General features: G+C 36.4%; 1 protein-coding gene across 1 annotated transcript; it reads right to left on the minus strand.

Moving 5' to 3' along the window:
* Nucleotides 1–1799: 1799 nt before the first annotated feature.
* On the minus strand, nucleotides 1800–12972 carry LOC116161379 (dual specificity protein phosphatase Mpk3-like). The gene is made up of 4 exons (XM_031474711.1): nucleotides 12690–12972; nucleotides 7469–7575; nucleotides 7086–7221; nucleotides 1800–3856 (listed from the first exon to the last, which is right to left on the minus strand). The coding sequence occupies exons 1-4, from the start codon at nucleotides 12955–12957 to the stop codon at nucleotides 3414–3416; spliced, it is 954 nt and encodes a 317-aa protein (XP_031330571.1). The 5' UTR covers nucleotides 12958–12972; the 3' UTR covers nucleotides 1800–3413.
* Nucleotides 12973–14087: the final 1115 nt, after the last annotated feature.

Consider the following 14087-nt stretch of genomic DNA (forward strand, 5'->3'; position numbering starts at 1 on the left):
AAGACCAAAAACATTTTTCACGCTATACAGAATAATGTTGTTCACAACAAAAGAACGTTTTCTTTTTCCAAAGCACTCTTCTCAAAAAATTAAAAATTATATTTTCAGGAAAAATGTGATACCATGTGTGATATATCGTTGTAGAGAAAAAAGACGTATCTCAAAATGGCGCCCATAAGAAAAACTAAAGTTGCCACGTGTTTCTCCCTCATCTTGAAAGTTATTAAAAACAGGATGCCATATTTGAAATCTCCATTAAAGTGTCCGAATAATGTGTTAATTAGAAATGTCTACTACGATTAGTTTATCATAAAAAGAATTAAAAACGAAAATCAGAAATTTTCGTTTTTTTGCGATATCTTAAAAACTATTGAAGATATTTCAAATTTCTTTTCAGATTTTTATTCAGCACGAAAATTGGCAACTTTGCCCCCAACCAACTTTCTATCTCTTAAGATAAGTGAGATCCCCATAGTGGCACGTGAAAAATGGACACCGTGTATCACTTTTTACCACCACCACCATGTTTATGTCTTTTTTACTTACTGGTTTAGTTTTCTTCTTATTAGTGTCTTTGTCGTTTTGTACATTTCCTCCATACACCCTTGTTTACCCATTTCCTCTATCTTTAACACAACTGATATTTAGCCTTGTCACATATTTGATTGATATTTCTTTCTTTTACCATCTCTTCTTTCAAAACATTTGATGTTGCACCATTCTACCTTCACGTCGCAGTTTGGTAGGTTGCTTTTCCCTATCTCCTGAACTTTTTCATGTAGTCTCAGTTTGTGATGTTCAAACCAAGTATTAGCTATCCATAGATATTGCACTTCACAAAATACAATGACAAAATTCAACAAGTTTGTCCCTTTTCGCCTCTTTAATGTTTCTTCCCCAATTCAGTCATCTACCACTTCTTAGTCTTATCTTTCCCATTACACTGTTCCAATCTCCCATCAATATTGTTCTTACCTGTCCTTATTTTTGAACAAAATTGCCACTTCTGCTCTCTTTTCTAATCTCCTGTGTCACTCTCCTTCTCCTGGCCACCTAACTTTGCTCATACCATCGAATAAGCACTTAATCAATGCTCATAACCAATAGTTTGTCCAATTTGTATCTTCATTTGACTCACTATATTTTCTAGTTTTCCTTTTCTTTTCATTGTTCTTACATTCCAGGTACCTAGCCTTAGACATGAATTGTTTCCTAGTTTTTGTCCTTTAACTCTTCTCTCACCTGTAACTCCTTGGAAAGTGCTCACCTGCAGATCGGATAAGCATTTTTTTAGTCCACAACTGTCATAATAAAGAACAGTACTTTTCCAGCATCTCCTCTGGGACTGCCCATATATCCTTATCCTATGCCGTTGCTTCCTTCCTTAGAACTCGCCCGTCTTTAGAGGAGATTTCTACCAAGGGCAAGAAAATCCCAGTCCCTATTTTAGAAACAAATTTGGAAATCGTACGAGAACAGACATTCTTTACAAACCTAGTGATGAGTGATTAAAAAACATAAAAGGTTTATAATTTTAACTAAATTAAAACTACAATAAAAGTTCGAATTTTAAAAAAATGTCCTCTACCAGAATTGAGAAGCATTGTACACTGGCCAATTCATTCAAAAATGTCCCACAATTTAATACAAAAACAGACCGAAGCTAACAAAGAAATTTTTTTTCCAGAGTCTACACAAATCAACACCCTACAATCAAACCGATTGCCCAATATGTACAAAATTTGGGTTGATGAATTGCGATCACATTTAACATTATTTATTTATCGAAATTATAATAGTATTATAGAGAAATTTAATTTGTAAGAAGTGATATACAAAATAACTTTATACATAAGATATGAAAAGATTACAAACAATATACATCATACTCTCATAAACAATAAATGGAAGAATATGTGTGCTTGTAGAAATATTAAAAAATTAATGCACTGGGAATGTTACATTTGTTAGACGGGCAATAATAAAAAATACATTTACATTTATCTAACATAAGATGTTATCAACGATCATTTCCAATGTGATACTTTTTGTTAACACCCTGTATAACAATAATAAATACTATGTTATTTATAAATAACAGTGTATATATATAGGTACATTTTCTTAAATAGCATTTTACTGAACTATGAAAAAGTCTTATTTCAATAACATGTTAGTGCCATAAAATTTTCCAGAGTAACTGCCAAAGGAAGCTCGCTTCATAGTTTTGAGTAACAGAACCACAACCCTACTGTCTGAAATATTTATGACAAACACATTACTTTTTTTATTACACACATAAATTGTTAACAACTGATTGTTTACATTACTTAAGTCTATTAAATATATTTTCTTAAAATCGAAAGAGCTTGCAAAAATCACTTTTCCCCAATGATATTTGCATTTTTTTCCCCCCTACCGAATATCAGACTTATCAAGGCTGCCACTGCGATTACAAAATTTTGTATAAAAAAAAGGTGTATTCGTTTAGATTCAGCACCTCATCTATCCATTCACAATTAATTGACAGCTCATCGATGGATTTAAACTGAATAAACAAACACGCCTATACTAATGGCAAACTTGATAGGTACGTGATATGAAAAATTGTTAAAAAATGCTTCTAACGAGTCATTAAATGGCAAGTATTATCTAATTAACGAGATAATAAAATATGGCACCGATATTAATTCCAAACAAATCCACATTTACGCTTATTTTTCATTATAAATGTAAGAGAACACAAAATGGAATGGGTTTAATAATACACCCATGCTTGGAGATTAATACTACAAATTATTTACATCCATATTTTCATTCAAAATATGGTTAACATCCACCTATGGATACATTCCAAAAATATTGATTCCATACACTTTGTGTATTTAAATTTCTTCTTATAATATAACTTTTTTAAGTTATTCCGCGTTACAAATTATGACAGACTATGTACTTTTCGACTAGATTGCGTGAGAAATATACATACTATGTTATCCATTTTCTGTCAAGTACCAGATCGCAATTCACTAGTATAAAGAGCAAATTGAAGGAAAGTTTTTCGATAAATGTTTTCCTATTATTAACTCTCCGTGATCGTTACCTAATTATTTCGAAATCATTCCCGTCGGCTTGGGAGGGGTAATTTCAAATAATTAGATATCCATCACTGAGAAAAATCACAGAATAGTAAACAGAAAGAGTACCTACTTAATATCTAACTTTGAATGTAACAATGTGAACAATTTAGGTGAAAAATTAGAAATAAAAATAATAATACTGACAAAAAATATTTTTACGAGTTGGAAAAAGGATAATTGCTAGATTTAAATGGGGAGATAACAGTAACACTATTATTGGTCTGATAATAGACCGAACATTGTTTAAAAGTGCCACTGAGACCCCCCCTTGTTATCTCATTCGCCTGGCGTCGCACTGGAAGACCAACGATCGAATTCGATACCCGAATCCGGACTGACCCCTATATGGGCCAGGGGGCTTAAAAATTCCGTATGTTGCCTGCACTTGCAATCGTCGCGCAGTCGACAATTCGGACACTGTCTAGATCTGTTCTCCTCGACCTTTCGTACGTCGTGCTGTTCCCTACGTATCTGCTCCATGAGGCTGCTGGGACTTTGCGACGAAACGTCCAGTTTTAATTCTCTTTCGAAGTTGTGGAGCTGTTCCATGAAATGAAAGTTGGGAGCGATGTTAGATTTTCGAGCTCTCACTAGATTGAAGGCATCGTTTAGGTTGAGCGAGCACTTGTACATTAAATATGCTACTGTTATTGTAACGGAACGGGATACTCCGGCTAAACAGTGAACTAACACACCTTTCTTGTGAGATCTTGCTTCATCTGTAATTAAAGGAAAATTTTTACTTACATAAATTGCACATAAAATGAAAAAAAAACTGTTGCAGTGTTGCCAGCATCACAGTCAAATACTTGTTTGTTTCTAAATTTTTTAGTAGGTAAACTAGATAGGTCCTTACGGACCAATCACCGCATTTTAATTAGTAATTGCCGTTTTTTTATTGTTTTATCATTTGTCAATTTTTTTGGTGTGCTTGATTGTTGTGAGAATGTAGTTAGGGTTGTGTTAACTGTCGTTAGACTATTGTAAGACGAAAAAGATGACAAGAAATTGAATTCGGCTCAAAAAAGAACCAACATATTGATTCTCCCTTTTCATCGTATAGGTCTTCGCTACAGTGGGTATATTTCGCACTATTACAAAGAAGCAGATGTAATAAGGATCTGTCTCTAAAGAAATCGTTTAGTAACAAAGACCAGCAGGGGCCCATTTTGCGCCCATTTCTATCAGTTTCCCAATTTTTACAAATGTTACAAAACAAACGACACCATCTTGGACGCCATTTTGAACTAAATCTTTATTATTGTATGGAAGTTGGTGGTGGTCATTTCAAACACTAAAGTGATAACTAAATTTTTAGCTTCCTAGCATGTGCTAGGTAGCTATTGCGATAGCCGTTTTTTGAACATTTCAAAATTTCATCAAATGTCGACGTTTTAGACTATTTTAAGCAACTTTTAAAGAATAAAATTTTTTTCCGTCTGTATGTACGTACGTACGTACGTACGTTTGTTGGCAATTTTCTGAGAAAACGGCTCGACGGATTTTGTTGAAATTTTGTATATATGTTTAGGCATACCGAACAGAAAAATAACGGGCCGGATTTTTGAAAAAAAATTTTGGAGCGCCGTAACGGCATCGAACTTTTTTTTTCAAATAGCAACCTAAAATTTTTATTCTATTATTTGGAAGACCTTATTTTCCTGTGTACAAACTACAAAAAATTGGGCCGGGTTATATTATCAAAAAACGGAGAAAAAAATTGTCAAAGTCAAAAAATTGTGTTGCATATGTGCAAAACGCAACGATCTTGTTTCTGAAGCAATTTAAACGAAATTTTATGGTAAGTCCCTTTAATAAAAGCAAACAAAATTCATGCGCAAAAATCGTGTTGCGCATGCGCAGAAATGCAATTTTCTTATTTATGGAACAATTAAAACGAAATTTGGATGGTAGGTCCTCCTAATAAAAGAAAACAAAATGCATGCGCAAAAATCGTGTTGCGCATGCGCAGAAATGCAACTTTCTTATTTATGGAACAATTTTAACGAAATTTAGAACATATGTTGGCAATTTTTGGTTTCAGCTAGGAAGCTATTCTGTCAAGAATTTGACACCTGGTTTTCATTATTTTCGAATAATTCTTACCGTTACGTAGTTGGCTCTGCCAATCCATTTAAATCGAGTTTTCTCTGGAACTACTGATCGAATTTGAAAAATAAAAACAGTGCTGAAAACAGAATAAACATGCGTATTGAACTATATAACGTTTGCCACCCTTTTCCATTTAAAATTTTTGGGAAAAATTCACCCCCTTCTCAGAGTTGAAGTTATGTAAATAGGGGTCCCCCCTCAAAACTGAAATTGACGTGTTCGAGCGTTTCTGACGAAACTGTCATTAAGGGGCCAATATTGGCGTTGACTGTTTTCAGTGAGCCACCCTGTATATTCACAGAAAGATTAATAACTGTTTAATTGCGCATCTTTTCTCTAATTTAACCGTCGTCGTAGCTTCTATGGTTTCGGAAATCGCCATGATAGACACGCTTATTTGGAACACAGTGTATAATCTAATAAACCTTGGAATTTTTTATACACACATGTCCAAGATAAAGATGTCCTATCATGGGGATCTCGGAAACTATAGAAGATACGAAGGTTTCATTAGGGACAAGTTGCGCAAGGTCCCAAATTCCGAAGATATGCCAAAAAAACCAAAATTTGTCAGTTTTGTTTTTATTATTTTTGTGATGTTATTTGAACAAAAAAATTAAAACCACTTTCTCATTGCCACTGATTGAGCTCCACAAGACTGTTGTGAGATTTTCAATACAACGTTTCGTTTCAGAGAAATCAGCAACTTTATTTTTGTGTATGGTTCGTAAAAAAAGCAAAAAAAAAAAGAACAAAACTTGGAATCTGTTGGTTCACAACAGGATGGTGCACCCGCGCACAATGGAAAATTTGTCCCATAGGTATAGGCTTTCAAAATTGCACCAATTACCATTTTCAGTATCTGGAAAATTTGTTTTTACTATATCATAATTTTGTTTTGTTCTAATTTTCGATTTCTCCAATTTTTATACTCTTCCAAAATCCCTCATACAACTTTGTCAGTATCAAGGATTATTTTAGTCCTCTCTTGCCGTGTGAACCTAAATTAAAAAGGGATTTTGAGACAATGTATTTTTTGTGGCATTAGCAAATAGCGAAAGTTCACTCAAGTTTATTCTCGAAATGGCAAACTCAAAACTACTTCCATAAATTCAACGCAATGAGATAAAGGTTAGCGGTAAAATCCCCCGAGAAATGTACCCGATGGCTCGCAAACTAAATGGAATTTTTGATAAATGTCAATGAATTCATGCACCTATCAAAAATTTAATGCGTCTGCAAAATTTATGGCACATCGACCGAAGGCCTCTTGCAATAATCAAGATTGAAAAGCAAAGGGTCGTCTTGTTTCATTTGGAATAATCCTCTGCTCTACTTTGTAAACCCAATTTTGCGACCTAACAAAACATGGTAGGGGGAGTATGGGCTGCCAAATATCGACTTGCTTAATGAAACCTGAATGGGGGCAATTGCAATGTCACGAAACAATTCGGACGCGCGATTTGCACGTTAAAGATTTCCATTTCAAAAATTCCACGAAAAAAATAGTCAATTCGATTCGCGAATTTACATAAACAGTTGCCGACTGTGAATGGAGTAGGCCCCCGTTGACCTAGATCTACCCCATTCATATCTACTGAATGAAACGCGGAGTGCGGGTGGATAAAATGAAACGGAAGCGGTTTGTGCCTTTAAACTGTACAGACCGTCTCTCTCTTCTTGTACGAACTTATTGATTATTGCGTTGGCGGATGGCGACGGCGGTACAACCCCCTACACAGAGATAGAGCAAGGCAACTTCGCCCACGCAATTTATAATGAACCCAACATAAATACACGACGAGACCTCAATTGGTGTAAACCCTACCTACTTACCTATAAATTCGATCGCCTGCGGAAAATGACTAGCCAGATTTTGGGACCAATGATCCGTTATTGGAATTTGCATGTACTTTATACTTCCGAGGTCCTCGAATACGTTGGGAAGATCGGGCGTTACATTCAGAACGTACTGAAACAAAAATCCCTACCGTCAAAAATGATGGGAGGTATGAAGGCTCTCTCTAAATTAAAAATACCTTCTATTCCCTATGTCTTTTTATATGGGCGATTCCACCTTTGAAACGCGAACAAAATGTTCGAGTAAGAGTATTTGTATTCTTTTATGTTAACTTTAATTGGAACTCCTCTCTGAGAGGATTATGCACCCTAGCTATTAGTATTCATATGCTTTCATATTTTCAATTTTTCCTACATACCTGTATACTATGCCTAGCAAGCGCTTGGCTGTCTTCACTATTCGCAGCGTTCCCCAAAAACAAGTAGGGCAAAATTTCAACAGGAAACTCTTTGTCGTCTTCTAAACCTGTCGGAGAAAAAACACACTCGCTTAGACAGGCCGTCAAAAGAAATGCATTTAATTTATTCAGTGAACAATACTTGTTGTTATTCTATTTCGAAAAACTTTTCAATTTATAACCTATTTAAAATTCAAAAGCTTTCGTATTTCGTCTTTTGAAATGTTACCTTCTAAAGGATGGAATGAGTCATGGCAACCCCTTGACGTCACACTTACCGTGTTTGCTCCCACACTCCTAATTAAATGTGGGTACCAAGCACGTGTTTCTCTTTTCCATTTCAACATTTTCCATTTACATAATTATTAAGGCAAAGTAGGAAAAAGAGGCAGGTGCGCTGATAAATACAGTCTTGTTTACCTTTCCCTTATTTTCCTAAAAAGGATTATGTTGTGTTTGGAGTTACCTACGTAGGTATTTCAAATGTCAGAACGGCCCACACGCCCATTCCTTTGCTTCGACAAAATAAACCACTCAAATGCGTTATTATGAATTTGCAAAAACAAATTGTATCGTGAAACGCTTGTTTATTTTGTAAACATCTGCTGCCAGTAATTGTTTAAATTTCAGAATTTAACGCAATACTTAAAAATTTAAGCGTAAGGATGATGGTTCATTTTTTATATTCCCTATTATTGTAAATAAACGAATAAAGTCCTGAATTTCGTCGATTAGTGAGGAAATTACTCGATTAAAGATGACAACTACAATAAGTTAAGAAGTACAAATGGGACCGGGTCCGTTAACTTGGACCCCCCCACCGAGAGATTTGATAGTCGTATTATTTTAAAATGAATGCGCTCGTTATGCGCTCATATGCGCCACCGATAATAACTCTTGCGCCATTATCGTTTTTTAGAAATCCGAAAAAACATTTGGGGGGGGGGGCAAGTGAACGTAGCCCCCTCAGTACGTATTTTGTCGCTTGTAACTAGGTCACCTGATACATTTGGTTATGCGCTCAATTGCGCCACTTGAATTAAAGCTAGCGCCATTACGGTTAAGCCGTGACAAATTTTCAAAAAGTGGGGGGGCCAACTTAAGGTTTTTAAAAGTTACTTTTTTTTAACATCTTTTCATACGAAATTATACTCTCATGTATGCGCTGAAATGCGCAGTAAAAAGATATCTTTTCGCCATTCTTGTTTTTTTGGTTATCCTTAAATATATTTTGGAGGAGCCAAGTGAACGGAACCCCCCATAACGCATTTTGCTACCGGTATTTGTGCCACTGGATACATCTGGTTATGCGCTCAATTGCGCCACTTGAATTAAAGCTAGCGCCATTACGGTTAAGCCATAAAAAAATTTTAAAAAGTAGGGGGGGGCTAACTTAACGTTTTCAAAAGTTACGTTTTTTAACATATTTTTTCTACTACAACGTACCTTTTATCATGCGCTAAAATGCGCCGTAAACAAAAATCTTTGCGCCATTATAGTGTTTCAGAAACACTATATAGTATACAGTGTCCAAGATAAGGATGTCTATCATGGGAATCTCGGAAACCATAAAAGATACGACGACGGTCAAATTAGCGAAAAGCTGTGCAATGAAAGAGTTATTATCACACTTTAAAGTAAACCAGAAAATGCCGATTACTTTCGAAGATATACCAGAAAAACCGAAATTTGCGCCGATTTCGTTTTAATTTTGTTGATATTTGAACAGGTATAAAAAATAAAAAAACTACTTTCTCGTGGCCCCTTTTTGAGCTCCACGCCGTGGAGAGATTTTCAATGCAACGTCTCGTTTCAGAGAAATCATCATCAACTTTACAAACAAATTGTGCGAAAATACCTATCGCACACATTTTTCATTTTGTAGTAACTTGAAAAAACGTTAAGTTGGCCCCCCCACTTTTTGAAAATTTGTCACGCTTTAACCTTAATGGCGCAAGCTTTAATTGAAGTGGCGCAATTGAGCGCATAACCAAATGTATCAGGTGACCTAGTTACAAGCGACAAAATACCTACTGGGAGGGGCTACACGTTCACTTGGTCCCCCTCCCCCCAAATGTTTTTTAGGATTTCTAATAAACGATAATGGCGCAAGAGTTATTATCGTTGGCGCATATGAGCGCATAACGAGCGCATTCATTTTAAAATAATACGAGCATAAAATCTCTCGGTGGGGGGGCCAAGTTAACGGACCGAAATGGACCAATGATTCGAGTCCCTTGTCTTCAAGTCTTTATTATTCCTTAAAAGTATTTGATAGAACATTCTTGAATGCTTTCTCCCCAAAAGTTTTAATGATCTCCACGACCTTTTAGTAGCCTTTATAGTTTTTAACAATAATTCTTTAAGAACTTTTGAGAATCCTTTAGGTTTTAATAATCTTTAATCTTGAGAAGTCTTTATGATTCTCGACCAGAATTTAATGATCTCTAACAACCTTTAAAAACCTCAAACGGTTTCTAAAAAGTCTCCAAGGGATTTTTAAGAATATGCAAGGGGTTCATTCAAAAATGTTAGACAGGTCGCTAGACATCTTCCTGCAAATTTAATATGTAAGAAATTTTCGTAAATATGTTTTTTAGGATCTTGAAAAAACCACAGGGAATCTTTCACACTTCCCTAGAAACTACTTGCAATCCTTGGGGAGCTTTTCAGTCGATATAAATAATTTTCTAAATCTTTTTTTTTTAATCTCCTTAAGAGATCTTGCTATAATTATTAGAAATCCACTTTTTTGGATCACAGACACCTGGTATATTTACAAACATTTTTTTAGACATTTACTTAGCAAAATCACCTTAAGGTCCCTACACAGGGCCCAGAAGACTGTAAGCATTTTTGGATTCTACACACACGCTTCACTACGGGACGTAATTGTCGTGTGGTTCTGAGAACATTTGCACATTTTCACTTTTCCTGTGAAAATCCCAAGTTCCGAAATTGCTAAAATTTGTTCATTTACTATATTGGGTGCGTATAATTCAAAAATGTAGTTGGGTTTTGAGCTTCAGTGTCATTTTTGACATGACTATATGTAGGAACCGGAAGAGCCAAATGGCCAAATTGCACGCCCCTCTGTCTATAAAACAAACGCAAGTCGATATGTCAACAAATAAAAGAGTTGCGAATATTTTATTGGGGTCATGTTGGATGTAGTTTCTTGGGGAAGGGGGGGGGGGTCTATATTCTATACCCATACCCGAAAAACAGCCGTAGGGAACGGGATATTTAAGATTTTTGTCTACACCTAGGTCTTTTCCCAAAAAGAACCGTGTAAATACTAACACGCATAAATGTTTTTGGGAAGAACCCTAGCACCGAGGGGTCTGGGGGGGTATTCTAAAACCCCCCACTGTACGACGATCCTAAGACAGTTGTAGGAAGAGCGATATTGAAGATTTTATTTTTTTGCTAAAATTATATGTATACCGGGGGAGTATTCCATACCCCCCCAGACCATCCAGTAACGTTATTCCCAAAACGAAAGGAACATATCACCGGGGGCTCTGGGGAGTATAAATACCCCCTAGTGAACGACGACCTAAGACAGTGGTATATTCTTTTGCTACACCTATACATACGTGGGGGTGTTGCTATTCCATACCTTCCAGCCCGCCCCCCCCCCGGTGACAAGGTCTTTTCCCAAAAACATGAGCATGTGAATACTGGCATCCAAACGTTTTTGGGAAGAAGCATCTCACGGAGGGGGGGGGGTATGGACCACCCCGTAACGTATTCCCCAAAAATAACCGTATAAATAATAACATGTCTAAACGTTTTTGGGAAGGTGTCTGGGGAGTATTCCAACACGAATTACCCCCCCCCCCCCCCCCCCCCTCCAACCCCCGTGTGGATGGTCCACGGTCCTAAGACCGTCGTAGGAAAAGGGATATTTTTTTTAAGATTCTGAACTTTTCCCGTAAATCTTCCTTATATAACGGGCGGATTAAGAATTTCCAAAATTGTTTCTCTAGTACTAAATCGGGTGCGTAAAATCAAAAAAATATAGTCAATAAAACATGCTAAAAATCGCGCATGATACTTCTGATGTGATTTTTTTATAGACAGAGGAAGGATTCGAGTGTGCAATTGGACCACTTCACGTTCCGGAACTCTACCCCAAAGCTATTTGTCTCAGGAACCTTCAGTTGCAGCCGCAGGTAGCTGATATTTGTATACTACACGCGTTTATCCCTCCTCCGCGAACTGGAAAACCGCAGGTGGATATCTCAACAAATTGACGACGGCCTGAAGAGGGTTGTCTCTTCTTTACAACCTATAGCAACATAGAAACTCCGTAGTCCTTTCAACGTCTTCTTCCTTCTTTCTTCACCGGTGCTTAAGGGGCTTGTCTTGAAGAACACTGAGTCACTGTAAAAGTGCTGATGGGACTTTGAAAGTCTTTAACGACCTCGAAAAGTCTTCCAGAAGCCTCTTTAAGAGTGTTTAAAAAATACTTCCTAATTTTTGAGAGTCTTTAAAAACCTTCAAAAATTTTGTAGGTCTTCAAGAGGTTTTTAGAATCTTTTAAATGCTTTATGAGCTTGAGTGTTTAAAAGCGTTTAAACGCAATTTTCCATTACCTCACAGATGGTTTCTAAGGAAACAAATGTATTTTAAAGAGTTTCATAGGTATTTTAATCCTTTTATTTAAAAACTTCCAAAAATGTTAACGAGTCTCTAGGTTTTTACGAACTCTAATAGTCTCAAACATTTTTAGAGCCGTTCGTGTTGTTTGTGAGGTCATTAGAATCTTTAAAAGTAGTCCTCAAGAGCTTGCCATGCAAAATATTCCATCATCAGGAAATTGATTCATTTAGTATTTAAAATCTGCTTAGAATAGTCATTTTTAATTTTAACAAATTTTATACAGGGTGTCACTTATAAATATGTAAGTAAAAAGGATTGAGTAGAAAGGTTAAAAACAAACATTTTTTCCAAAGTAAAGACCGTTCTTTCCTTTTATACATTATGGCTCGCCTTATGATTTCTAAAAAAATGGAGAATCACAAATATTGGAACCTTTGAAGGTGTAGCCCAAGAACGAATCATTTTTATTTGGAAAGAATATTTGTCAAATAGCAGCAAACTTTGATTCTGAAAATAACTAAAAAATAATTAAACCTAGCATGGGAACTTTGGAAAGAATGTCGTGTGATCTTACCTAAAGAGCTGTCACATCTATCATCCGTATCAGAACTATCAGTCGAACTATTTGCTGCCGAAGAGAGGCTGTCACAACTACGATGTGGTCGATGAAGCGGCGGTGCTGAGATTCTTAACGATCGTAATCCCATAAGGGGTAGTGGGTCAGGACCTGCAGCCGGAGGCAAAGTTCCCGTCGTCTCTAATAACTCAGAACAGCTGTCGCACCATTCAGGATAAGACGCTTTAAATCTCGAAAATCCATCTGTAACGGAAAATATCGACATTAAAAATAGGTCACGAACAATGCGCGCCCAATTTCCCAAATAAACGCAACTCTTAAGATCGAAGATTGAAGTAATGCCAAACTGGCGTTCACTCAAATACGACTCGAAGCCAGTGCAAATTAGGAAACGCGCATAAATCGATTATCGAAGGGTCGTCCTAATTAAAATTTATGAAACAACTTTCGCAGGTGAGGTTATAATATTCAAATTTTCGCAATGAGGACAAGGAAGCCTGCAGCTGAACCTACTTTTCCCAACTGCACCGTTGCTAGGTAACAGAAGGAGCCACCCCATTATAACACGAGGTATGTTCGTTCCTACTGAAAAGCCACGTTTTCACCTACTTTCCAGGAAATGTCGAAACCCAATTTCAAACTTTGACCTGGAAATAAACCTGCGAAATAAGCAATCGAACACATCCCAATTAACTCATATTTCTTCGACAATTCAAAGCCAACCCGAACTTTAGGTGTTATCTGAACTCGCACAGTCAAGTTTAAAAATAGACGTACAGGGCTCGATTTTTAATGAGGTGAAAGAAGAGGGCGTAGGGACTCAACCGGGAATGAATATTATGTACACATTCACAATTCCAAACCCAATCGATTGATGAGCCTAAAAAAAGCTCGGGGATAATAAATCTACATAACCGAAATTCGTGGACGACTATGCCTGTTATTCATTAATTATTAATTAATTTTATAAGTCTTGTAAACAAATGCGAGCGCGGACTTTAATAATAATCACGTCGGCATCGGCGTTGGAAATCTCATTAAACAAATTTGTTTATATAGCAATCGGAAAGTTTTTACAAAAAATGTGGGAACATTCTTGAAAAATCTAGAAGCCGTGTCACGTTTCAAGGAAAAAATGCTTCGCATCCGCTTTTATTCCTTATCGCCGGTGCCTAATCTTTTATCGACTTGATGGCGCCTCGATGTATGGGATACTCGTTACAATAATTCAGGTAAAGCCAAGATTTCGGGCTCCACGTCCTTCTAATGGCCTTTTCATTACAAATTATTACAATAAAAAGTTGGTTGCAGTGGAGAATGGGGCAATTTGTACTAACAAACCACCAATCATTCCAAAAGCAAGTTTAAATTCCTATCACGGGAAAGAACCAGGAA

Source organism: Photinus pyralis, unplaced genomic scaffold (genome assembly GCF_008802855.1).
Source record: "Photinus pyralis isolate 1611_PpyrPB1 unplaced genomic scaffold, Ppyr1.3 Ppyr1.4_LG10, whole genome shotgun sequence".
NCBI lineage: Eukaryota > Metazoa > Arthropoda > Insecta > Coleoptera > Lampyridae > Photinus > Photinus pyralis.

Excerpts from the sequence above, each read along its gene's own strand:
- LOC116161379 (XM_031474711.1), bottom strand. The coding sequence starts at position 12,957 with ATGTCGATATTTTCCGTTACAGATGGATTTTCGAGATTTAAAGCGTCT. Across the intron at positions 7,222-7,468 it reads TTGCTAGGCATAGTATACAG|TACGTTCTGAATGTAACGCC; the intron begins GTATGTAGGAAA and ends TTTTTGTTTCAG. Across the intron at positions 3,857-7,085 it reads GCAGGCGATCGAATTTATAG|ATGAAGCAAGATCTCACAAG; the intron begins GTAAGTAGGTAG and ends CTTTAATTACAG.